The sequence below is a fragment of the Canis lupus genome, chromosome 32 (assembly GCF_048164855.1).
Source record: "Canis lupus baileyi chromosome 32, mCanLup2.hap1, whole genome shotgun sequence".
Taxonomy (NCBI): Eukaryota; Metazoa; Chordata; class Mammalia; order Carnivora; family Canidae; genus Canis; species Canis lupus.
In genome coordinates this window covers 4,690,334-4,717,985 of record NC_132869.1, presented here as the reverse complement: position 1 = coordinate 4,717,985, position 27,652 = coordinate 4,690,334, and the positions used below count along the sequence as shown (strand labels likewise).

The 27,652-nt window shown below is 44.3% G+C and overlaps 1 protein-coding gene across 1 annotated transcript in view; it reads left to right on the top strand.

The window, feature by feature from the left end:
* Positions 1-27,652, top strand: part of RYR3 (ryanodine receptor 3) — a 500,519-nt gene that overhangs the window by 354,808 nt on the left and 118,059 nt on the right. The window contains exons 39-46 of the mRNA XM_072808654.1: positions 2,623-2,896; positions 4,468-4,582; positions 6,216-6,345; positions 7,475-7,578; positions 11,185-11,320; positions 18,871-19,051; positions 20,236-20,341; positions 22,826-22,946. Coding sequence (XP_072664755.1) covers positions 2,623-2,896; positions 4,468-4,582; positions 6,216-6,345; positions 7,475-7,578; positions 11,185-11,320; positions 18,871-19,051; positions 20,236-20,341; positions 22,826-22,946 — 1,167 coding nt within the window. The remainder of the gene's footprint in view (positions 1-2,622; positions 2,897-4,467; positions 4,583-6,215; positions 6,346-7,474; positions 7,579-11,184; positions 11,321-18,870; positions 19,052-20,235; positions 20,342-22,825; positions 22,947-27,652) is intronic.

Genomic DNA, 27,652 nt, shown 5'->3' with positions numbered 1-27,652 from the left:
TCTCAGGGGTGTTCAGAGCATTAGAAATTCATTGATTCAGCCTAGGTTTGCTGGGTGGGTGCTAGGTCTAAGTGTATGTCAGGCCACAAAATACACTGTGCTTTCAGAGCTCTTGGGAATATTTCCTCCCCTGCCATCTCTCCCCAGTCTTCTTTCTTTTCACAGTTATTCTCTCTCTCAGTTTCTGGACCTCCATCTCGAATTTTGAGACCCTGTCCTATGAGAAAGGCCTCAAATGCCATCCCTTCCACAGAATGACATCTGTCCATCTATAACACCACCCTGACTCTTGCTTTTTTTGTCAGGGTCTTAGGGCCATGTTTTCTTTTTACCTGAGCTTCCACTTGATGACCCACACATAATTGTTTCTCCCATTCCCTCACACTTACTGGAAGGCTGGCCTGGACAGAGAACTCTGGTGCTTCCTGCTCCCCTTTCTCAGGGAAAGGAAGGGCTGTCTCCTTTCACATGTGCCTTCTCAAGACGTGTTTTGCTGTGAGTGTTCCCTTCTCTATAAATGCTGATTTGGATTATGACATCAGTGTGTGGCTAAGAGCTCACCCAAATCCTGAACTAATCTGAAAGCCAGGTCAAGGGAAAACTAATATTTAGGTGGTTTCCTTATGTCTCTGTAAACTCCCTGTTGGTGAGAGGATGGTCCTTGAGCTGGCTGACAGTTCTGGTTGTTTCTTTTCATCTGTTGCAGGAACTGTGATGTGTTATTATCTTGGCAGAGAACTTGGTTGTTAGTGGAGAAAACCATCGTTCTTTCAGGTCATGACATAGGCCTCGAGGGATTGTACGTATAGAACTAGAAAACTTAACAGTGGGTCTGGGAGTGTCTGTTGTATGGTTTTGTCATACTTTCATTCCTCACCATGCCTGTGAACTGGGAGAAATAGGAGCTCTTACACTTTGTCAGTGAGGAAACAGGTTCCTGACAGGAGCCCAGCCTGGCCCAACAATAACAGATTTTGCCCCAAAGGATGGAGACACTACGTAACCTAACAGTCAGCAATCTCTGCTTGGCGAGGTCTCTTAGGAACATCTTCTGACATTGCCTCTCCCTTCTCTGGGGACTCTTTTGTAAGTTTTGCAGCCTCCTCCCCCACCAATCTGAACCTATGGCACCCACAGGATTGATAGACCCAGCAGTAAGTCACATTCATCTTTTCCTTCCAGATCTCCTTGAAGCTTTGGTAACCAAGTTCTATTTTCATATCCTTGTGATGAGCCAAGAGTGTATGTAGAGCAGAAATCTGCCACATATGAAATGGAGCTAGAGAACTAGACTACTGGGGTTGGCACCGGCTACCAGACGCATCCATCTGTGCCTAGTCCCCATCTCTTCACTGATGCCCTGAGTGACCGTCATTGTCCTCTAAGCTTGGCCTTTATCTCCAGGTCTGGATTAAGGATCTTGGGTCTACCATACCTTGTGGGAGTGTGATAGGCAGAGGCCAGACTTGGAGGCAGTTGTGATTTACAAGCAGCATTCCTCACGCCTACAGTGGCATTTTATGGAAGTGTGTGTTTGAGAGACATGGGGAGGGGTGAGCAGCACCCTCCCAGCCATTCTAGTGAGCCCGCTTTTACCCTGTCCTCCACCTGAGACCTGCCTCCCCTCCTGACCGTCCTCCCACACCAATGCCAGTCGGCACTTTACAGAAGCCACTTGGTCCAAACTCCAAAGGCCCCGTAGCTGATTGCATCCCACTTCGGTGACCTCTCCTCTACAGTGTGGCCAGTAGTATTTCTGTGCACCCAGCATAAGCCCCAATAACGTCTGCATTCAAAACCATCCTGGCTTTTCTGCTGATGCTTGTGAAAGTGGTCATGATGCAGTGTTAGCTGACCCCTGCCAAAGATCAAGGCAACACAGTCAGTTCAGTGGGGATGATGTCCAGCAGTCCCAGTGCAGAGTCTGCAGAGTCTGCAGACCTAATAGAACGTTCTCCATCCACGTCACTCTGTCTCCTAACATAGTTTTATGTGTATGTCATCCAAAATATCTCCTAGAATTCCTGAGTCAGTGGCATGGCTTATCCAGTTCATGGTACGTGATATATATAAAGTACTTGGAGAACAGTATCCATGGTAGAGAAAATCCAGTGCTTACTATCACTTGACTCTAGAGGGCCAGTGACCAGTGCCACCTTCTCATGCCTTTGCCCCCACCCTGACCCCAAATAATTACTACCTACTCTGTCCCGTGGCGCTTGCACATTTTAGTATTGATTATACTGTGTCATCAAATATAGACAAAATTGTTTTATAAAATCAAGTGAAAATGTAAAGAACTGGTTTGTGAGCAGCCTGAAGACAAGGACAGGTGTCTTACTTGGTCTTCTATCTCCAGTATCGGTTCAAATGTCATTTAGTCAAAATAAACTATTTTGTACCCTCAGTTCAAAACTGTGATATTCTTTCCTTGTAGTGTGGCCCACATCTATGTGCTGTGATGATGTTTCACTTCTCTGCATGCCATATTCCACCCTCAGGAAAAGAATGCTTTACCCCTGACCACTGATGTTGTGTCATTTTCAAGTGGGGTGGCTGAGGCACACAGCTCTTCCTGAGCCATGCCAGCCACAGTACTGGTCCTCCCTCTTGTCCTTCCAGCAACCTTGAAGGAGCTCATCTCACAGACCATGATCCGCTGGGCCCAAGAGGACCAGATCCAGGATGCGGAGTTGGTCCGGATGATGTTCACCCTCCTGCAGAGGCAGTACGACAGCATTGGGGAGCTGCTGCAAGCCCTGCGGAAGACCTATACCATCAGTCAGGCCTCCGTGAGCGATACCATCAATCTGCTGGCTGCCCTGGGCCAGATCCGCTGCCTCCTCAGTGTCAGGATGGGCAAGGAAGAGGAGCTGCTCATGATCAATGGGCTGGGGTAGGTCATTCTCAGTTCCTTGCAAGTCCCTCAGAAGAGCTTCAGGCAGGAAAACTGGTTTACCTTGTTATGTAGATGTTCCAGAATCCAATCATATGAAATCCCTGTGTGCTGCCAGCCTGATTTCACTCCTCAGGGGGTAAGTTCTTGGTGGATCAGTCACCTTTGATAACCTGTGAGACCAGACTGCAGGCTACGGGGCTGAAGGGACATTGCCAGAAGTAGTAGAAAGGAGTCTTAGGGAAAAGCAGTTATTTGGTTCATATCTGAAGAAAAGAGCCCCAGGAAGGCAATGAAAAAAAATTCAGAGGAAGGGACCATGTGTTCAACTCAACAAGAAGAGAAATGTTTTGAGCTTTTGACTGGAATTCTTCTGAGACTTCCCTCTGAGAAACTGTCAGCTGATCCCTCCCTTTGCTCCGGACTCACCCAGAGAGTCATTTTTGTCAGTTCTGAAAGACACCTTTCCCTATTACAACAGTGCACAGCTCTCCCTGAGAAGCTGTGCTGTCAAAAAGATAGCATCCTAGACATCAGAAAGATTCCCTTTAATTAGATGGTGTATTCCATTTTGTGGATGAGAAAACCAAAGCCCAAAGACGTGAGCTGACCACCCCACAGTGTTACCTGATTACAGGCGAGAACTGGGACTGTGACCTTGCTGCTCCATGTTCCATCCCACCACCCTGGAGCACCACCTGAGCAAGGCCCAGAAGAGGGACTTTGAGGAGCCTTGGGCTGAGGCGGGGGGGATGCACCCATTCCTCAAATTCATTTCCAAGGAAGAATCATGTACTGGAAATGAAGAGACTTTTATGGGAAAAGAAAACTGCAGAATTAGCTTCTCCCCCAGCCTTTGCAGTAGACACAGCAGCAATAAAATCTTGTGGTATCTCCTCTTAACAGTTGCCACCACCCAGGGAAGAGGGTACAGGCAGAGTAACCACCCTGTGAGGGCTTACACAGCCACATCACATGCTGCTTTTGCATTTGAATTTGCCTGCAGCTTTATTATGTGTGAATTTATGTTGAATGATTTCAGAATATAATTTTTTATATTTCATTGTTAATTGCACTGGTTTTTGAGGACTGCTGTCCCAAAATATCACAGGTACCTAATATACAATTGCCTTTAAGAAAAGGATACAGCCCTATCATTAGGAAAAATGAAGTAGAGAATTAGCTATAAGAACTAGAAATGGGCAAAAAAAAAAAAAAAAAAATAGAAGACCCTGAATACATGGAGGAAGAGAAGTCCAGTAATTCGGGCTGTCTCAAAACTATTATAAACACAAAGATAAAGGGACAACTGTGTAATGTGTCATTAGAAGGAAATGTCTTGAAGAAAGAAAGAACGTCATAGAAATAAAAGAGCATAAAATACTCCTATTGTCTGTAAAAAGGCACTCCGCATATATCCCGAATGCCTAGTGCCTTCTTAGAACCTTTCAGTCTGTCACGTTTGCATTCCTTAACCCTGATGTGTCTGTGCATTTGTGTGTCCTCACCCCTGAAGTTTCACAGCACTCATCTAAGCAAGCACTAAAGTCTGTGTCTGATCCTTACCGTAGAGACATTATGAACAATAAGGTGTTTTACCAGCACCCCAACCTCATGAGAGTCCTTGGCATGCACGAGACGGTGATGGAGGTGATGGTGAACGTGTTGGGTGCAGAGAAGTCCCAGGTAATGCTCCAAGGAGAACCTAGCCCTCAGGAACCAGGAACTTGGCCCCTGGGCAGGGGCATGTGAGGGCTTGCTGACAGCCACATGGCTGGCCTCTGTTGCCTCAGTTCTCCTTCCCAGGGAGAGGGAGGGATGCCCATAAAGCCAGGAAACAGCCAAGGGACGGGACAGTGCTGCTGAATGGAATCCAGCCAGCATAAGAGCTCTGGTTCCTGAAGCTTAGAGCTTTTCCCACTCGTTCCACCAGGGCTGTTCACCTGCTAGGTTTACTTCCCATACCCTTCAGCCCTGCGCCTTCCAAGATGGAATTCCTCCGGGTTGCACTGAACAGCCTGGTATATTTTGTGCTGGGTCAGGAAAACACTGCTCTAAGGGGGAGCAGGATCTTAATAATGATGCTGGCAGCTCAGGCGTCCGTGTGTTTCCTCTGCACGCACCAAGCTCCCAAGGATATTGGCTTTCCTTGCCAGACCCCCGTAACAAGCCCACTATCAGGGGATCTCCCTGGGCACTTATCCTAACTTGTGTGAGGTCCTCCTCAGAGTTAGGGCCTGAGGCAGGAGATAAGAAGATGTTTTCCAGTTTTGGAAAGTCCAGAGTACCAGTGTCCTAGGAATGAAGGATTTGCAAAGTGGTTCCACCAGTATTGACAGGTGGATGGAACAGAAGCCAAGCTCACATTCCTTCTCACTTGCTTCCTTCATGTCCCTGGAGACAGTGGTCTCCCTGCAGAAGAGCCCTGAGCAAATGTCCGTGTGCCTCAGCAAGCAGGTAGTGTGTGACTTTCAGAGCCTTACTTTCGAGAGCACCACAGCCCCATAATTCTAAAGGGGAAATCAAGGGCTTTCTAGGATCCAGAGCAAGGTTAACACAGACACCATTTATTGAGCATCATTGGATCAAAATTAAGACGTGGCCAGGCTCTAGAGATGCTGATTACTTTGTTAAGGAGAGAAGCCAAGTGCAATCAGCAGTAACGTAAGATGGCATCTCAGTGCTAAATATTATGAATCGGGTTACAAGTGCTACAGGAGCCCACTGGAGAGCAGTCATCAAGAACGGAGGTAATCAGGGGAGAAAACACAAGTCACTGGGGGAAGGCTCGACCATGTGAGAGGGCAGTGCGCAGCAGGCTCCCACAGCTCTAGGGGCCTGCCTTTACCCAGAGGGCTCCGGTTTGATATGAGACTGGGCATTATTTGTCTCGACCACTCATCTCCCTTTCTGAACTTTCTCATCAGAGTTTACCACTCTGATGAGTGTCCACTCCCTTCCCAGATGAAAGCAGTGTTCTGATGGAGGGTCATGCAATTTCACGTGACATCAGAGGCTGTCTGGGACTCTTGTTTGACCTCTTTTTTGTTTGGAAGAGAGATCTTCCAGGAACTATAATTAGCTCTCAATATTTTTGGAAGCCTCTTCTCAGGTGTCCACTCTCTGTCTTGGAATAAGTGAATAAGTCTTAGAAAACACTGGAAGTAAGGAGAAAGTTCATTTTCCAAACTCTTCAGAGCTTACACCAGTATGGACAGGTAGAAGTCAATTGACTGTACACCCTAAGACTTTAAAGTCAGACTTTTCAGAAAGGATTTGATAGATTCTTTTCCTTGACACTTCCTCCTTCTTCCTACAGATTGCTTTTCCAAAAATGGTTGCTAGCTGCTGCCGCTTCCTTTGCTATTTCTGTCGAATCAGCCGGCAAAATCAGAAGGCCATGTTTGAGCATCTAAGTTACCTGCTGGAGAATAGCAGTGTTGGCTTAGGTATGTCATGTTATCCCTTCCACAGTTGGGCTTGGAGATGACGCTCCCTCTGCTGACCACTTAGGAGGTAAAGGTAAAGAAACTACGTACCTGCTAAGGTATTTTTAAATATAAGAAGAAATTTGCCTGATCTAAAAATAAATGAAATAACCATGTGATGTCTCTGCCGTCCAGCCTAAATGGTGATATTGCTACCAACCAGAACTGGTGACAGATTTGTGTTGGCATAGTCACCAGCTTTACCTTGTCTTCCTTGGAACCAGTGGCTCATGGCTTAGAATATCCTGCCTGAGATTGTCGATGTAGTCAGGGGACACAGCTTCCCCCACCCCAGCCCACTCTGCTGACTGGCGAGCTAATGAGGCCGAGGTTGGAGATCCAACCCCCTTCTTGGCAGGCTAGCTTGTGGGCTGCACACGTGTCCCATCAGCTGACCAGCCAGTGCTCTCCTAGGCTGCAAGATGGATTGGCCAAGAGCAACTGTGGACAAACAGTGTAAATCCATCAGCACCACCAGAAAAGCAACACAGTGCATATGCCTTACTCACTGTCCTGGATGAAAACCAAATAAGTTTGTGAAATTCACTCAAACACACATACACACACATGAAATCTGAAATCTCAGGGTGTTCTGATGCATCCTCAGACTCCCAACCTCTTGGAAAGAAGTTTTTCTGAATTCTAGACTAAGAACTAAACAAAGGGAAATCAAAGACAACATTGGTGACCTGATGTAGCTATATGAGCTACTGATGTCTGAGGCTATCTTTAAATTCTAGGTGGTGACCCTAGAAATGGCCAAGTCATTTGAGCTTAGTTGGCTAAGTGACATCACTACCTTTTCAGCGATCACTGAAGTGGGGCCCCCAAGAAGCACCATGTTACAAAAGTACTTGAAAATACATGATCCCGGCTAATTCTGTCAACTGACATTGTAACTTAGTCCATATTCACAATCAGTAATGAGTGTGGGGAAAAGCATAACAGAGCCTGTCTTAAGCTGGGCTGGTGGTCCCCTCAGAACAGTGATGGGACCCAGGCTTACTGTTTGCTGCCCTCTGTGGGCTGTGAGTGGGCACTGCAACCCCAGCGCGGCACTAAACGTGTGCCCCCATCCTTCCTTCCTCAGCATCCCCTTCAATGAGAGGATCTACCCCACTGGATGTGGCAGCTTCCTCTGTGATGGACAACAACGAGTTAGCGCTGGGCTTGGAGGAACCAGATCTTGAGAAGGTAACTGGCCCTGGGGAGGCACTGCACTTACTCTGTCTTACCTGTAGCACAGCCAAGCCAAGGAAAGGCAGACTAGAGACTGGGTCTCCACCAGAACTTCTTCAATGCTCCATGAAAATGTGGTAACAAGTGAGCAAATGGCAACAGTAGGATACTTAGGATCAGAGCATCTCCTATGGGCAGGGGGAGCCAACTTCATAGTCATGGATATCTGGATATCTGTGTTGCTTATACATGGAGGCCCAGCCTCCCTGGTCTACAGAGTACACTACCAGAGACCTGTGGATCCTAACAAAGTTCTATGTCATCAAATTTTTAAGTTCAGATACTAAAGAAAGAAACACAACAGAAAACCGTGTAATCAGTACATGGGTGAAGAAGGCCCACACATCCAGTGCGTGTACAAATAAGGCAGAACTGAGCCACCACCTGGAGATTTTGAAACATGCTCCCATTGGTGGTGATGATTGGAGGCTGATCCACCTGCATCTTTCCCCATTCATTTTGGGGCTGCGTTCTTGGCTGGGTGGCTGCCAGAATTGACCATGCACTCCCTCAGTATGAAGAAGACTGAGGTGGTAAAGGCTAGGGGGAGAGTTAAGGGGTCACCCACGGAACAGTGGGCCTGGAGGTGCATGCGAGAGGAGCCACTCACCCTGACCAGGGGACCAGGAAGGTCACCCAGTAGAGTGATGAACTGAGGGAAGAGTAGAAGCCAAGCAGCCACAGCACTGAGAAGAGTGTGCCAGGAACATTTGAGCTTCAATGAGGAGAGCATGGTGTGCTTGAGAAGTGGGAAAGTGGCTGTGAAGGATCATGGGGTACTTGAGTGGGGAGCACCTGGGGAGTGAGGAGGGATGGTAGGGAATTGGGCTTGATGCTTGATGTTACCATACTTAATATACCATCCAATGATAGAAGTTCATACTCCTACATGATCGGTGTGGGCCCAGTTGCACTGTGAATTCACTCATGTGACCATGACCCTCAGAACATGCCTTTTTTGTTACTGCTCCCTGTTATAGGAGGGGAAACTGAGGCACAGAAAGGTTAGCTGATGTGCTCAGTGCCATGGGGTTGGTAAGCATCAGAGCCAGGATCCAACAGAGTCTGGCTCCAGAGGCCATGCTCTTACCTGTTCTATTTTAGGACCTCTCTGTAGAGCCAAGAGCAATGGAAACCGTCAGAGGGTTTTAAGCAGAAAAGCAAAACAACATGACTTGTATTTTAGAAAATACATCCTGCTTTCAACAAGAAGAACTGGTTGGATCAGAAACAAGACCCACCCCCTCCCAATCACACCCAGACTCATATGTCCTGCCACCCAGCAGTACACTGTGTGATAGCTTTCCCACAAATGCTGTGGACACTCTCAGTCTGCTTCTAGTGAGATGGACTTCAGCCAAACTCTGCTCCGCATACATTGAACTGCAATTAGGGAGTCTGTATTTGGGAGCGCCTGGGTGGCTCAGTCACATAAATGTCTGACTCTTGATTTCAGCTCAGGTCGTGATCCTCAGGGTCATGAGATCCAGCCCTGTATCAGGCCCTGCGTTGAGTGTGGAGCCTGCTTAAGATTCTCTCTCCCTCCCTCCACCCCCACACCCTGCCACTCACACACACATGCCCTCTCTCAAACAAACAACTCAGTGTTTAGTTGGTGAGATACCTGATGCCTGCATTTTTTAAAAGTGGCTAATGGTTCTCTTATAACAAGATAGTGCCACCTGGTTCAGCACCCAGTGCCCATCCTCAGCTGCAGTTCAGCTTTTGAAATGACCATGTTTGACAAAGACTCTAAGCCTCCTTTGGAAGATGCAAGATAGGATCATGAGAGGCAGGGAGGCTGGATAAAGGGGAGAAATGGGGACTTAGGGAGATCTGTAAAGGGGCAGGATGAGGTCTGCAGCCCCATTCTCAGGTGGTTCCAGTGGCTCAGCACAGTGTTAGAGACTTTTTTCAGCCCTGTGTCAGGAAATCACCCACATGTGGTTCCTATGAGAGAAGGGAACGACAGGTAAATGTTGCAGTTCTTCCTTTCCATTGATCACAACAGAAATTAGGCCCCTTATGATTGAACAACCACCACCCTCCACGCACACATACAGGCGGGTGCTTATTTCAGTGGCCAGTGCAATGTCCTGCACCTGTAAGCTTGAAAACACTGCCTAATTCCTGCCTTTATTGCTGTTTTCTTAACATTTTAAAGGCTAAATCAAGTCTGAGCTCCAAGCAGAATAGTATCCTTCCTGGTTTAGGAAGGAAAAGGTGCAATCATTGTTTTTCATGAGTTATGACTTAGAGTCATTATTCTCACAAAATGGCTTCAGGTATTTGACATCAGCAAATACATGATGCACTTGAAAACCATTTTTTCACCATCTGCTATGTGCCAGGCTCTGGGATTCAAAAATGAAAGATACTGTTCCAGACTTTGAGGATTCTGCAGCACAGTGGACTCTTCCCTTCTTGTACACATAAAATATCAAAGGCTAACTCAGAATAACAACTGCATTTCAAGCCAGGATCTCATTTCCAGGTTTTTTTTAGCTGACACCTTCTAAAAAGTAGGCAAGTTCTAAACTATTCTACAAGATCACAGGGCTGAGATTTGGTGACCTGGAAACAAACAGAACACTACCAATCCCATCCCCTTGACTGGCTATGGCCTCTCACTCACTATCCCAACCTTAACATCTTGGCTTTTGACTTGAAACAATGATTGTTAATATAGAACTTAGGTAGCAATCCCTGATTTGTCAAATGCCCACTTGAGTCAACTAGCGACTGAATATTTTGGTCTTGAAATACCATGGCCAAATAAACATGGCCCACCTGGACCATTATCTCCCCAGATGCCTGTGTTTATATATTTTTTTAAAGATTTATTCATTAACTTTTAGAGAGCATGCAGGTGAGTATGCACATGAGTTGGGGGAAGGGCAGAGGGAAGGAGAGAATCCCAAGCAGACTCCCCACTGAGCAAGGAGCCCAATACGGGGCTCGATCTCATGATCCTGAGATCATGACCTGAGCTGAAATCAAGAGTCGGACGCTTAACTTACTGAGCCACTGAGGTGCCCCATTGAGGCAGTGTTTATTTTTATTTTTTTTTAAAGAGTTTTATTTATCCATTCATGAGAGGCACAGAGAGAGAGAGAGAAGCAGAGACACAGGCAGAGGGAGAAGCAGGCTCCATGCAGGGAGCCCAACCTGGAACTGGATCCTGGGTCTCCACGATCACGCCCTGAGCTGAAGGCGGCGCTAAACCGCTAAACCGCTGGGCCACTGGGGCTGCCCTGAGGCTGTGTTTAAAAGGCAGTTCCCTCTTGCCAGAACTGGAAAAACCAAGGAACTTATTTCTCATGGAGTATTCCTGCATATCAGTAATAATCAGTCCTGTTGGTTACTTCGAAACAATAAACTGAAAGTTCTGGTTTCAGACCTGCTGAATTATTAACTTCAAAGTTTGGTGCTCTTTCTGGCTTCTAGGAGAATGAAAGCCCTTCTGTTCCCAAATTTTTATAAGCCTTGCAGCTATCTTGTTAAAAAAAAAAAAAAAAAAAAAAAAAACATAGACACTTACTTTTGTACTGTTGTTGGCAGGTGGTAACCTACTTGGCAGGCTGTGGCCTGCAGAGCTGCCCCATGCTTCTAGCCAAAGGATACCCTGATGTCGGCTGGAACCCCATTGAAGGGGAACGTTACCTGTCCTTCTTGAGGTTTGCCGTCTTTGTGAACAGTGAGTCCCAAATTTTTCATGCTTTTCAGATCTAAGATAGCATACACCTGGGTACATGTGAGGAAAGAGAGGGCCTTTGCATTTCTTCCTGTCTATAGGTGGCAGCTGGCAAAACAGTCTCAGGGAGAATCAGGCCAGAGAAGGATCAAGAATAGCATCCAATGGACAGAGTACTGAGCTCTAGTTCCAGATCCAGCAAGAAAATCAAGGCAGAGCCTGGGGCTTTTCACTACTTTGTACCTCTTATCTCAGTAAAAGAAGGGATTATTGATATCTTCATCTCACCTATTTCACAAATTTAAATTCAGATGTGCCTTCAGATCTTTAGAGTCTTGGATGGATGGATACATGCATGCGTAAAATTAAGAATAACTAGATAACTAGACAAGGTAACTAAACTCCCAGGAGAGAAGTATTTCTGTGACAACTCTAAATACTATTTTTCTTAACACAAATTACTTCCCATTTGTAATGGATTCCAAGTCTACAAAAATTCTTTAGTTGCCCAAGTATAATACATAGAATATTGTGTAAAATTAAGTGGTCTGCTTTCTTAGAAATGTATCCTGTGTCCCAAGATTTTGTTCCCATGCTCATTCACTTATATTCACATGAGCATTATGATCCTTCTCCCTTCTCCCAGATTGGAGTTCCAGGCAGAGTAATCCAGCTTGGCTACTTAAATGATTGCAAAAAGATATGCAACTCATGAGCAGTCATGCCAAATGTTCCAAGTGTAAGAGTTTATCTCAAAGTATGTTGCCACAATGTAGTCATTGTATTCCAGTGTACTCTTCTTGTCTGACTTCATCCCTGTCCCACCTGCTTAGTTTCCTCTACTGTAATATACTCTACTCTTAATATTGGAATGATTTCCATCATCCTGGTTTTCCTCCTTTTCTTCCTGGGTCTTATCCCGCCTGGTCTTATCCTTGATTACCTATCTCCTGCAGCACTCACTGTGTACCCTTCAGTGTCCCTATTTGTCTGTCACCAAGCATTGCTGAATTCCATTTTCTTTGAGGCCAGTGTCAGCATACCCTCTAAAAATCTGCTCCACATTCTATCCAAATGACTGCATGTCCAGAATTAATTGAGAGTCATTGTGGTAATAGGGAAATTTCTAAATGGTTTTTGAGGATTCATAAATCTCCCCTAAATTATCTAAGTAGACTATATGACACAAACCAAATCAAGCCAGGACTAACTTCTTCATTCATCTTGGCCACCTCCATAAGATCAAGAGCTTTATGAGTCATTTCAGTGGGGCTGTCTATATAGGTTATGAAGGCTAAGGAATCCACTAACTATGCCCCCATCGAAATTGCCCAAATTCCAATACTTGCTTATGCTGGTTACATATGACCATACTGAACTGAACTCTAGACCAAAATGTGTAGTCTGATCCCTTTGCTTTTAGGTTGTTTTGTGCCTTTTTCACATACTCTCTATCGTGCAATTTCATAAAGCAACAAACTAGCAAATTAGCCCATCAGTAGGAAAATATGTACATTTTAATGTTTTTAAAGATTTGTAAGAGAGAGAGCATGACTGAGGCGGGGGGGGGGGGCGCAGAGGGAAAGAGAATCTCAAGTGGACCGTGTGCTAAACAAAGAGCCTGATGCAGGGCTCAGAGATTCCAGGACCCTGAGATCATGACCTGAACCAAAGCCAAGAGTTGGATGCTCAACCAGCTGCATCACCCAAGCACCCCAGTATACATTAAAATGTATATTGTGTCTCTGTAATACAAAGGCCACATTTGGTTTTGGCAAAAGACAAATAGCTTCTGCTTCCCCAAAACTTATCATCTAGTAAGGGCAGTAGACATGAACAGACATCACTATAATAAGTAGAGTAAGGAGGGGACAGAATGTTGTAGGATTCCTGAGGGGAAACTAATATCCCATTGAGAATTTCAGAATAGCCCTCATGGGGGAGGTGATATTAGAAATTACCTGCAAATGGTCACATTTTCAGGTGCATAGATGCTGGAAAGGTGATCCAGCTGGAGAGCCCCTTGAGCAGTCGCCTCAAGACTAATTCATGCTGTGCTCAGGAAATAGAGTGATCTGTTGGTCTGGAGGATAGACAGATGGATAACAGTGGCAAGAGATGAAGTTTAAAGGGTAGGTAGGCAACTATACCAGAGAGAACCTAAATGCTAGGCTGAAAAGTTTTCATGTCTAAAAGATGATTAAAAGGGACTTCCCAGCTAATCTTGGGGCCTCTACTCAGCAGTGAAAGATAAAGGTGTTCTAGGTGATCATGGTAGGTGGTCAGAGTGGTCATGATGGGTAATGGTAGGTGGTGGCAGGTGGCAATAATGGATGATGGTGGGGTGGTGATAGTGGGTAGTGGTTAGTGATGATATCGATGAGGGGATAGGATGATTGAGTAGTGGTCATAGCAGGTTTAGGGGTGACTGAGGGTAGGTAGTGGTTAGTGGTGAGAGATGCAGTGGTAGTTGTGGGTAGTGATGAGTGATGATGGGGTGGTCATAGTGGGTGATGATGAGATGTGATGGGTGGTGGATTGTCATAGTGGGATGTAGAGTGACTATGGTGGGTGGTAGTGAGTAAGGATGGTGGTGGTGATGATAGCAACTAACACATATTGAGCACTTACTATGTGCCAGGCACTATTCAAAGCACCTTTGGACATATTAACTCACATAATATAAAAATCCAATGAGATAGGTCAGTTATCCTCCTCAATTTACAGAGAAAGACCCAGTTGCATAGAGGGATTAAGTACCTTTCCCAGAATCACACAGCTAGTAGGATGTAAAGCCAGGATTTGAACTGGAGTAGTTTGGCCCCACAGGCCAAACATTACTCACACCATTATGCAGTATTGTCTTGGTAGTAGTCTTTCTAATGAATGAACAAAAAGAAACAGCATTTTCCTTTTAGCTGTTCAAAAATTGCAGGATTATTTAATTACTATCTGATGTGAATGTTTTTTTTTTTAATTTAAAGCCAAATCAAAAGTTCTTGCTAAAAAATAATAGAATAGGAAAATTCTTTCTAACATTATTTTACTAATCTCTCTTAATGTTTGTATTAAATCTTTTTAAACAAGATTTGTCTTTAAAAGAACTTCTTAAAGTATATAATTTTCTCCACTTTTTTTTAGCTTGCTCAGAAGCCTTGGGTTGTTTTACTCTGGGAGTAATGAAGCTGAGAAGCTTCTATTTACCCAGCAGTTGTAAACTTTATAACCAGTCTAACACAGATGTGTCTGGATGTCTGATTAATCCCTTCCTAATATAGATTCCAAGAAGGAATATTTCTTACCAATTCACAAGAAAAAGGAAAAAGTTATTCCCTGCTTCCTTTGAGTCCTCGGAGTATTTTAGTGATATCTTCCCCAGGCTATAAACTTAATTGTGAGGAACACAATATTCCTAGCTTTGCTGAATCTGTTTTCCTAGGCAGATGTGCCATCAGTGGCCATAACTTGGGTATCCATTATGTGACATGCAAAGTGTATATGACAGACTGTGGGATGCGATAAGAGACATGCTCTAAAAGCCCTGAAGTCATAAATCAAAGCAGGAAACAGAGGAAACCTAAGTAGAATTATGAAACACATACATGTAATTACTAAAAACTCTATAACCTACCACACCTATCTACATGGTGACACACATGACTACTGGCATGCCAAAAATGACAGTGCTTATCAGAACCCAGTGAGTGAACCTAAGTATACCTCCGGAAAAAGGTAAATGTTGAATAATGTCTTGAAGAAACTAATGGACACAGTTGAACAGAGTAGTGTGGTAAAAACATACTGATTGGCCCTTGATCTAGGGGACATGAATCTTTTTAGGATATATTAATTTGATCTCAGTAAAGCAAGAAAAAAAATTCTAGGGTCAAAAGCACAAAGTAGCACAGTACCTTTTAAGGGCACAGAGGTATAGATGCTTACAAGAATCAGAAAAGAGTCAAAGGATGTAATAGCCACTCTTAAGTGTGATATTAGTACTGAAGACTAAGGATGGTTAGGATTAAAATGAGACATTGTTCTTATTCTCTAATTTATAATATAGCTACAAAGATCCAGCAAACTTTTGAAAAATTGACCAACAGTAAAAGATTTAAATAAGTTTAAGACAGTTATAAACAACATCACAATGTTGTACTCAGGAGACACTTCAGGCAGTCTTGGTGAGAGAAGATGGAATATGAAGTATAATTGAATTATGGTTAGTGGGGCTTAAGTACCTAATGTCTGAGCTACACCTTCTCACCAATTATAAGGCTTGGGAAATATCTTCTACCCCATCTTTCTCATTCTTCCAGTGGACCTTCTTAAATCTCTATGCCTAAGAAGGAGAAGGGAATTGGTCATTGGGGTCAGGATGGGCTTATAATGACAAAGACAAGGAAATGTGACTCCATCCGTAAAAACTCAAACTAAAACTATAAAAGCCCAGAGATGGTCAAAACAACACAAGTAATAGAAAACAGATGATTCAAATAAAGAAGCCAATGGTGAATGAATGCTCAAAGCACCAAAGTGAAGAAGTCTGACTGGGCTGAAAAGCTATGTGACCCTGTTATTTTCATGCCAATTAAACTCTTCAGCATTTCTCCTCCACCAATGCCTGTGGGATCTCAGCAGTGGTCATGGTTGAGCATTTTGGCATGGAGCCCAAATGTGCTGAATCCATACATACGTGGATTCTTTATCAATCATTTTAATGATAATGGTAAATGAAGCTTGGTACTACATACTCTTGTGGATTTTAACTGAAATAAGAAAGCAGGACAAAAGCTGTTTCATCATTATTCCCACAAGGTGACAGTATTATATAAGGTCCTGATACTCATCACAAATTGATTTTCATCAACTCAGTAAGAAGTCTCCTATTTACGAGGTGGTTTCTATTCTATCAGAGCATACCTCAAATCTGACTTCAGCTGGTGAAGATCATGGCTGACCCACAAGTGTTTCCATCCTGAGAACTGAAAGAATCACAGTATGATATTTAAATAAGCTTGAATATTAAGATTGGAGGGTTTTGTCCATTTTTGACACTTAAAATTTCCAAGTTTTAGCTTCAAGCTTTAAGTCTTAGAGGCCAACAACACTTGAAAGTAGTGAACTGTGAATTATATCTGTGGCTAAGATTATTTGCTCTCAAACATGGTGATTCTCTTGGTGCTTTTTAAATCAAGTGTAAATGCTAGGTTTGACTAGTGGTTGACTAATAGGACAGCATGGCCCTAGGGCTTAGCATCATCATTTTATCTTCTACAGATTGCATAACATTACTCAACCTCTCTTCGGTGTCTGTCCTTCATTGATTCTTTCCACCATATCATCACTGTGATCATTTTACCCTTTTAGCATCTCCTGAGAATTTTCTTCATGTGGATTCTGGTTTAATAAAAACAAATTCTGTTCTATATATTAGATGAAACTTGGAGAAGAGCTTCTTTATAAAAATTTTAAAGGATTGAGCAAAGAGTGAATGCAAGCCAATGGGCTGTTTGAATTCAGTGGAATGAAAACTTTTCTGAATCTAGTTACACAGTTCTAAAACTTACATGATGTATATTTATAATCTTGAATTTTATCTGCAATGCAGGCATTTGGGTGATAAAAAAGATATCAGCAGGCCAAGCTCTAGGCCAGCTACAGCAATGATGTAGGGCAGGCTCTCCAGAGCTGTGAGTCACATCAAGTGTGTTCAGGGGTGAGTTCATGTAAGAGCTGAGTACAAGCTAATTTCAAGCACTGGAACAGCAGGCCCAGCCCCTCTGATTCTCTGGACATGATGAGAGAAACTTCTGCATATGGGAGTAGACTAATAGCCTCACTCTAAAAAACTACAAGATGCCTGAGTATCTCAATAGGGCAAGCAAGACCCAGTGAGATTAAGCAGCATGCATGATTACGTAGTGATTTCCTAAAAAGCTAGAGAAGCCAGGGTTTCTGGGTTTCCATTCCATGCTCTAATCACAGCACGTTGAAGTTTATTCATAAAAGTTTTCATTAAACAGAGCTTAACTCCTGTGATAGTATTAAAACATCTTTTTAAAAATATCTATTAAAAGAATATAAATTCTTTTGTGCATCTCCCTCCAAACGATGGAGGCTGACTTGTCTTCCTTTGAGCGTGAGCTGGACTCAGTGAGTCACTTCTAATGACTAGGATATAGCAGAAGTGAAAGTGTGCAACAAGGTTGTAAAAGGCATTGTAGCTTCCACCTGATTCTCTCGGATCATTTGCTCTGTGGGAAGCCAGCTGGCATGTGGTGAGGATACTCCAGCAGCCCCATGGAGAGGTCACATGGTGAGGAACAGAAGCCTCCTGCCAACAGCTTGTGTGTGTGCACGCGCGTGCACGCACGCACAGATGCACATGGCCATGCCCAGTCAAGCCTCCACAGGACTGCAGTGCTGGCCAACATTTTGACTATATCTTCATGGGAGGTCCCTGGCCACTGAACACCTCGCCTAGTCACTCCCAAATTCCTGGTCTACAGAAACTACAAGATAACAAATAGCTATTGTTTTAGCCTACTAATATATTAAATCATTTTATGTAAGAATAACAAATTAATGCAACAATGTATCAAGATGCAGCCTCTGTTATAGAGCTCAATCCTCCAAGAATATCTGATCTTGTAGAAAAAAAAAATTTTATCGACTTTTACCCAGTACACAAGATCAAAAAAGTCTTTTCTCAGAGTCTTAGCCCAGGGATAAATTCTCAACACAAAATAAGATTTCATCTGAGACAGAAAATGTTTCATGAAGTTGTTTGAACAAGCTTTAAAACCGCTTTCAGTGACAAGTGTTCTCCGAGAGGTACTGGCTACCGCTCCCTAACGGTTCCAGTTCCACTGCTTAATCACAGCTTTAGGAAATGAGCCATGTCTTCATGGTCCATGTTCTTCCAAAGAGAAGTACCAGCAGAATACTATTCTCCAACCTTCAGCTTTCCAGAGAGATACTTCAGAATAACCAAGTAGATTATCTGGATAATTTCAGAAATGCCCTGATGTACATCCACACAAACTTGGTTGTTCTGAGGTACCCTTAAGACTCTGAGAATGCCATTCAGGGGCTAACATGTCATTTCCTCGGGTGTTAATTGAGGCACATCAGCTTGAGTTACCATTTTACCCATTGTCAGGGAAGGAAGAAGATATGCTTTAGCAGCCCCTCATGGAGTTAATAAAGATGTCAAGTTCTTTGTCCCCTAAGTCACTTGTGACTGAATCAGTAATCTGTGGAAGACTCAGTAGCGAATTTCTTGCTTTCTGAGGATCTAAATGTAGTGAAATAATCACAGCACAAAATCCTAAACTTCAAAGTAGGATTCTGTCCTAATAATGGTTCATCTTATACTTCAAAAAAGCAGATCTGGACCTAATTTATCTAAGCTTATTTTTCTCTCTACCAGTATCACCTCCTAATTTTATGAATGACTGATAAGCTCAACCCAATACTCTTTCCCCAACCTCATCAGCTAGAAATAAACTGTTGTCTTTTCCAATGAAGGGAAATAATGCCCTTTTCCTTAGGTGAAAGTGTGGAAGAAAATGCTAGTGTCGTGGTCAAGCTGCTCATCAGACGCCCAGAGTGCTTCGGGCCAGCCCTGCGAGGTGAAGGAGGAAACGGCCTATTGGCAGCTATGCAGGGCGCCATTAAGATCTCTGAGAACCCGGCTCTCGACCTCCCCTCTCAGGGATACAAGAGAGAAGTGTAAGTCTTGTGGCATTAATATAGTTGGTGAGCTCACAAAGAGTGTCAGTACCTGGATTGTGAAGGAGGTGTCAACAACATCCCCCACCCATCCATCCCCCTGTGGGGAAAATACAGGTTCTTTATAGTTAACACATTTTAAATCACTTGGTTAAGCACATTGCCATCTTGACTCTCTCAATAAACCCAGTGATCAGGATCACCTTCACCCCCTTGTATTTCTCCTATTTCCCTCCTGTTCCAAAAGGCAGATCAAGACATCTGCAAGGTTTTCAGCTGCCACCCCACCTCCCTTACAGCATCACTATGGGAGGCTGGACCAACCAAGGTTACAGCCATGGTCTCACTCCAGCCCATTCCTATTAGGATTTAAACCTCAGTGCCTCATCTCTTACCTCACTTTTAAAAAGAGGTAGTGCCTTCCACTTTCCCTTCTGAAAGTGTTTTGATTTGATTCCTTAGGTTAAAAAGAAAGAGCTGCAGAGTAATGTGAAAAATCACAGCATCAACTACCCCAGTATTGAAAGGCTCAGGATATACTTGGTGAATTGGTAGATTGTCTTGTCCTTGTACAATGTGACCAGCTCCCTTTCCTTTATCATGGCCTCTAGATTAGACCCCAGAATCTAGAGAATGGGAACAACCTAACAGGGGTAATTCCCTAGCCAGTTGGGGTTATTTTGTCTATTTGTTCTGGAAGGTGATCTGGTAAAACTAGAAAGAACCCAAAACACAAGCTGCCCTACCTTCCTCATGTAGCATGAGGAAAAACCAAGGCTGGGGTCCTATAGCTTGTTCACAATGGAACCAAGCATGGACTGACCCTCTTTGAGTCCTCATCCAATATGCTTTCCATGGACATTCGAGAAGGAGAATAGAATGAGTGGTTGGTAGGAGCTTCAGGGATCACTGTGCCATTCCATAGGTATGTATGTTCCACAGGATCAGCTCATGTCAGTACTTGGTCCTTATAATTCAGGGCAACCTATGAATTCCACAAATACTTGGGTCCTTTGAACTTACTGAGTAAAACCACCTTGTTGGTAGAGAAGGCGCCCAGGGTGAAGGTTGCGTGATGCTCAGGATGAGCAGAGGGTTTCTGTGTCAAGCAGCTCGTGTCTACTAACGTGGCCACACCTGCCATGCTTCCTCACACCTCCCCCATGTTGGTTCTCTCTCCACAGCATGGAGGACAGTGAGGATGAAGAGATCGTGCACATGGGCAACGCAATTATGTCCTTTTATTCAGCTCTTATAGATCTCCTGGGTCGTTGTGCTCCTGAAATGCATGTGAGTTCCCAGAGGGCAGGTTCGAGGGGCTTGAGTGAGGAGCCCTGTAGACCTCCTGAATGGAATTTCTTCTTCAGTCTCTGGCATTGGTTCACACACCTCCCTCTCAGGTCCTTTCCACTAACCTCAAAAGTCATTTCCATTTCTCGTAGTTGATTCTGCCACCTTCTAAAGGAAAGACTCCCGGGCAAGTACCTGTGTTGTGGGGTTCCTCAGTGGCGCTATTTGGGCACATCACCCACATAGTATGTTTCAGAAACCTCTAAAAACTAGGTTTCTGTATCCCTCGATAGGGTTAGAATGAACAGCTTGATTCTTGACTCTGGTCAGTGGGCTACTCCACATGGAAAATCCTCTTTTCTCAGTGCCCTCGGCGTGAGGCACCAGAAAGGTGGTCTCTTCTGTGGTTTACGTTTGATTATTTCCCGGAGAGAAACTTTGCGGGCATCTGGAAAAAGAGGTCTCTGTTTTTATGGGACACCTTCTCAAGCTTCCAGGTTTGACCTCAAAAGTTGTGTTTTTCCTCTTCCTTTTTTCACCTCTGCTCAAGACAGGGAGAGAGTGACCTTATTGCACGGAAGGACTCACATCATAAGTGAGGGAGGACGTGTTTTTTTTTTTTTTTATGCCAAAATAGAAAAGATTAAAACATTTTTCATGTAAAAATGTACTTGATCATTCTGTAAAAGAGTTGTTTGGTTTGCACACTTGAGGCTCTGCTGCCTGCCTGCCTTCTCCCCTCTGCTCTTCTCACTGCATCTGCACTAGTCCAGGGTCTCCCCCAAAAGTGCTTGCAGCATAGATCGGGTTGATATAAGCAGTGGTACCTGGTGTTGATGAGACTGTGCATTTGGTCATGGACAAGTTCATGGTGGGTATGTCGTATTTTTAAAAATACTAACAAAAGATAGAACCTGCTAAAATAGTAGCTTTCAAACTTTTTGATCAAAAATTATTTTATCTATAATAAAAGCTATTTTATTATAGAATAAGTTCCAGTGAAACCTAACATACGTATATTCCCAAAGCAAAATTTATCCTAACTACAGACACTGCACTCTAATACCTGCTATTCCATACTAATCTACTTCATGCTTTTTAATGCAAATCACAACCCACTAATTTGATTTTACACCCACTAATCAGTCACAACCTGTGGGATAGGATACTGTGCTAAAGCATCCACTCTTATCTTTCTTCCAGTATGTCATGGGCTTGCCTAAAACACCATCTAGCCCATTTGCAAATCCATGTCCAAGTGTTTAAGGAGACTATTCCAACATGGAAGAATCTAGGTTAAAAAGTACTGTGGACTAAATCTTGATAAGGGAGCCTGACCAGAATTTTTAACTGAAGACTCTGGTTCCTAGTATGTGATAAACCAGCCTTATCCACATAGGCCCACCCCTCCATTTCTATGCCTTTAAATAAATAAAGGAAGCCTGAAAGAGAGTGAGAGAAATACTAGGGTGTTCTGCAGTCTTGGGGCAGAATGGGGCAGGTGGCAGCTCCCCGTCCACCTGTCATTACTTCAGAAGCAAGCTACACAGTTGGCTTGTTCTCAGGAAGACACCAACCATCATGGGAGAGCTAAGCCCTCAGAGCCCCATCTAAGAAGGAGTTCCTGTCTGCCTGCCCCTCTGCTTTAACACTTTCTCAAGCACCCGTCCTTTGGGCCCCTACTCTGTAAGTGGTGGTGGGAGGGTAGACGCCACCATCACTGACGGCCTCCCCTTTAACCACAGGAATGAGAGGTGACACACGGGATGAGCGCACAGGCATTTTCCCCTGCAGCCTCTGAGAGCCATATCCCAGCATACCATCCAGCTGACCAGGGCACATTCTATCCTGAATCCATGACGGTTCAGTTCTCGGCCGAGAGCCCATGTCCAGAAGCATGCACACCACCCCCCACTTTCAGGAGGATGTAACCTATACACACCAGTTGGCCTATTCATGTGTACCTCAGGTTATCCATCTTAGGATAACTCCACTGAGATGCTCACATCCTCTATGACATTCTCTAAATTCCTCTTGTCCGTCCACAGCCCCAACATTAATCAGACTTTTAGGAAACAAAATTCATCAGCCATTTCTATATTTCACTGAATTTCAAAGTCTAGACGTCACAGCATCAACACTTCTGCTATGGCTACTGAGGGCTCCTATATCCCAGTGATGCTCACAGTCCCCAGCAGCCCCCACATGTACCACAGAGACTTGCACCATCACCACATGGCTGTTGTGATTACACAAAGGAATCAAGTGACCTCCTTGGTCAGTTATTCCTTCAGTAGCACCTCTTCTAGAAAATCAAGAAAACGCTCCCTTCTCTCCCCCATGCCCACAAGTGTTGGTGGCAGTTAGGGAAGTATAGAAGCATACCTACACCTTAAGGACGCTTTCCCTGCCAGACATTTGGAGGTGGGGTGGGGAGGGGGTGTGGGAACTTCCTTAATCTCATTCTCCAACCCTGCATTGCAGCTTATCCAGACGGGAAAGGGGGAAGCCATCCGGATCAGGTCAATCCTGCGCTCCCTGGTCCCCACCGAGGACCTGGTTGGGATCATCAGCATCCCCTTAAAGCTGCCCTCTCTGAACAAAGGTAAGAGAAGCAGCTGAAGTCTGAGTCCTGCCGGTCTCCCAGGGGGCCACTTGTTCAGGGTCAGGATTGTCTACCACTGTGGTAGGTGGTCTGTCCTTCCCGGCTCCTACTTTCAGGGCATTGGGGAGGGTCTGGCTCTTTTTCTGGCAGTGAAGAGTTCTCCTGGCTCCAGCTGGCTGCTCTCTCCTCTGCTCCCCTGTATCCGAGACTCCTGTACCCTCCACCAGGCAGATACAGCCATTCTAAAGCTCACACTCCTCTGAGCACCCTAACTTTCTGGAATGAGGCTGCTGGAATGGGGCAAATGAAAGTTCTCATCTCAATCCTCCTCCTCCTTTGCTTCAGTGTCCCCAGATTATGCAGCCAGGTGTGGCAGCGGATGGACAAGGTCTGCTTAGGATGGACAAGGCCTGCTTAAGTTCCCTTCTGCCAGAGTCCCATGGACCTCATGGCCATGGATATGAAGAGTTTTCTCCCTGTGCCAGTTGGATGATTGATTTGGCATCATTCAGTGTTAGCTTTGCAAAATGTATACTTTCCCAAAAGCATTCAGTTTCTCCAGTTCCCTCCACTGCGCTATCCAGGTAGTTTCTTCCTGGAAGATGGAGGAATTAAAAAGATAACATGACTCAGACTATTTTAGTGTTTCCCAAACTGGCATTCGAAGGAACATTTTTGTAGAAAATACTAATTGATGTGTATGTGTTAAGAAATTTGGAGTCAAATAAGTTTAAGGTGCACAGTGATGATTTCATGCATATATACATACTACAAATGTTTACTGCAATAAATTTAATTAACACATCCTTGGCCTTATGTAATTACCTTTTTTGTTGTTATATTGAGAACATATAAGTTCTACTTTCACAGCAACTTTTCAAGGATACAATTCAGTATTCTTAACTGTGGTCACCATGTGTATGTTAGGTCCCCGGACTTAATTATTTTATAATTAAAAGTTTGTACCCTTTCACCAGCATCTGCCCATTGCCCCCATGTCCCCCAACCCCTGATAACCAGCAGTCTACTCTATGCTTCTATAATTTCAGTGTTTTTAAAGTATACATATGAGTGAGACCATACAGTATTTGTCTTCCTCTGACTTATGTCACTTAGCATAATGTTCTCAAGGTCCATCCATATAATTGCAAATGGCAAGATTACCTTCCCTCTTATGGCTGAATAATATTCCTCTGTGTGTGAGAATGTGTGTGTGTGTTCATTCACATTGTTTATCCATTCATCCATCAGCAGACAATCAGATTGTGTCCATGTCTTAGCTATTGTGAACAATGCCACAGTGAACATATGAATGTGGGTATCTCTTTGAGATGGTGATCTCATTTCCTTGGGGGTATATACCCAGAAGAATTGCTGGATCATATGGCAGTTCTAGTTCTTATTTTTGGGGGGCGTCTTCATACTGTTTTCCCTAGCACCTGCACCAATTTATGTTCCCACCAGCAGTGGATTCCCTTTTCTCTACATCTTTGCCAGTATCTGCTATTCCTTGTCTTTTTGATAGTAGCCATTCTGACAGGTGTGAGGTGGTATGTCATTGTAGTTTTGATTTGCATCTCCCTGATGATGAGTGGTGTTGAGCATCTTTTCATGTGTCTGTTGGCTGTCTGGTTATCTTCTTTGGAGAAACATCTGGATGTCTTCTGCTAATTTTTAATTGGATTATTTGGGGTCTTTTGAGTTGTATGAGTTCCTTATATATTTTGGATTTAGCTCCTTGGCATATACATGGTTTGCAGATATTTTTTCCCATTCTATAGGTTTTGGGATGACCTGTTAGCTTCATGAACTTAAATGTCAGAGATTTCTTTGGTTTTGAAAAGTTCTTAACAATAGTTTAAAAAGCTTTCTACTTCTTCTCCCTCTCTTCTCCTTGTGGGACTCCAGTGATATGTGGATTGTTTCTCTTAATGGTGTACCATTAATTCCATAGGCTTTCTTCATCCATTTTCATTCTTTTTTTTCTTTTTGTTCCTCTTGCCTGGATAATGTCAAATGATCTTTCTTTAAGCTCAATGATCCTTCTGCTCAGTCCAGTGGTGTTGACGTGCTCTAAACAATGAATTCTTTCATTCAGTCATTGTATTCTTCAGCTGCAAAATTTGTGTTTGTTTTTTATGTTTCCTACCTCATTTTCTTGTATTTTCCTGATTTCGTTTCATTGTTTTCCTGTGTTTTCTTGTAGCTCCCTGAGCATCTGGAGAATAATTATTTTGAATTCTTTGTCAGGTAATTCGTGTATCTCCATTTCTTTGGCATCAATTACTAGGTTACTGTGTACCTTTTGTGGTATCTTGTTTCCCTTCTCTTTTGTATACCTATAGCCTCACAGAGATACACACTGGAAGAAGCAGTCACATCTTCCATACTTAATGGACTGATTTTGGTAAGGAAAGACCTTCACCTGCAGGTGAGGGCATGTTGGAGTGTGCTGTGACCCCAGGTCTAGTGGGACAGGACACTAAGTACAGGGGTGTGTGTGTTGGCTTTGGGTCTGGGGGTGAGGGGACATGATGTTTTGGCAGCTCAGGCCACTGGGGTCCACCACTTTGATAATTATGTGGTCCTTGGCAAGTACTACTGGGAATCACCAGTAGCAAGGACTGTTGGGGTCCTCAGTTGTAAGTCCACATTCTAGCCACTAGGAATGAGGTCAACCAGTGCTGGTAGCTTGAGCTTGTGGTGTATACATACTCCACTGGAGGGACCAGCTGCAGGTGCCTGTAGTGGCATAGGCCCATTACAGACACAAATAGAGTAGCCAGAGCCAGGATCAGCAGCAAGTATCAGGGTGAACTGTATGGGCACACTAGCACTTACACAGACCCTGGCTATTGATGTGTATACCCGTGGCTGCAGGGTCTCACCATAAGTGTCCAGCATTGGAAGCCAGTGACAAGATTCAGGCCAATGGGATGCAAGTTCATAGTTGTAGGTACTAGCTGCAAATGAGCCCAGCAGTGCAGGCCACTGACCGGAGGCAAGGCCAGAGTTGGGCCTACAAGCAGCGGGGTCCCACATGTCGGCATGCACCCCCATAGCTTGCAGGATGTCACTACGGGAGTGCACATGGCAATAGAGGCCAGTGATGGAAGTCTTCCCAAGGGCACACACATTGGTGGGCATCAGCTGTAAGGGTCTAGGCTGGCATCCTACACTCACACAGCTGCAGAGCCCAGGACTGCCTGCCAGTGCAGATCCTGGGTTCTGGCAAGGAGGGAATGGGGAGTGGAAAGTGACCCAGGTGGCTGGGCATTTGCAAACACAAAACCTGGGAAGGCTGCCAGGGTTTCACAGTGGATATGCTGGATGTTAGTGTCTTACATGGCGAGAGCTGCTGGGGTCCCCTGCTGGGTAGGTCACTAAGAACCAGGGGGTTCCCACTGCATGGTTGATACTGGTAGCTCTTGCCCTTCTTTCTTGTTCTGAGACATCTCCACTTCACTCGTTCCTAGGTGGGGTGAGACTGAAGGATGTCCTGTATGTAGTGCCCCAAAAGGCTGGAGGAGGTGACTATTCAGTCATTCCCCTTTCCTTGTGAAGAGAACTCTTTCTAGCTGAGGAGCTCCTGCTTGGCACTGAACAGTGCCAGTCTGGGATGATGCCAGCAAAATGTGTCCTTATATTCTAATGCAGCTCTTCTGAGTTTTTTCTCTACTGTGTTGTTCAAGTTTTTCATGTAGACTCCTGACCGCTCCCAGTGGTGTTTTTGTTCCTGGATAGCTGTCTAATTGTTGATCTTTGTGGCAGGCAAAGACTGGGGTCTCTTGCTCCTTGATCTTGGTGACATCCGTCTCGAAGAACTTTTATTATGAAGAACATTAAGATTATGGAGTCTTTGAAAAAACATGATTTTTTAAAGATTTTATTTATATATTTGAGAAAGAGAGCACAAGCAGGGGGAGTAGCAGAGGGAGAAGCAGGCTCCCCACTGAGCAGGGAGCCCCTACATGGGGCTCCATCCCAGGATCCTGGGATCATGATCTGAGCCAAAGGCAGATGCTCAACTGACTGAGCCACCCAGGCGCCTCCAAAAACATGATAAAATAAATGTTGTACTTAGTATTTCCCAAACTTTTTGAACACAAAACACTAGTATCCTATAAAAATAATGTTCCTCAGGGCGGGGTGCCTAGGTGGCTTAGTTGGTTGCATGTCAGACTCTTGATTTCAGCCCAGGTCTTGATTTCAGGTTTGTGAGTTCAAGCTCTGAAGTAGGACCTACTTAAGTGAATGAATGAGTGAATAAAATTAAAAAGGTTTTTTTTTTTAAAGTAACGTTCCTCAGAACACAAGAGTGTGGATGAGAGATTAATTCAGTCTCCGCCATTCAGATCTACCTTCCCCTGGTGCCCAGTAAAGGAGAGGCGGGCAGCATCTTGGGAGGGTCCCTTCCCTCCTGGTGCTGCCAGCGCCCTGCACTGAACCCCGGGCTGAACAAGGCTCTCAGCTGGATGGCACTAAACTTTTGCGGCTCTCACGGTAACTTATGAAGTTCAGTATGTAAATGTGCCCTGACTTAGCTTGATCACGTAGGGGCTCTTTTTCCTAGTTTTTGATGTGAACAAAACATTAGGAAGAAGACTGTTTTTCTTTTGTATCCTCTTTTAAACTCCTGTCCTTATTCTCCAAGTCAAGGAGTTTTTATTTTCTTCATGGTGTTCCTCACTTAATCTTTGAACTTT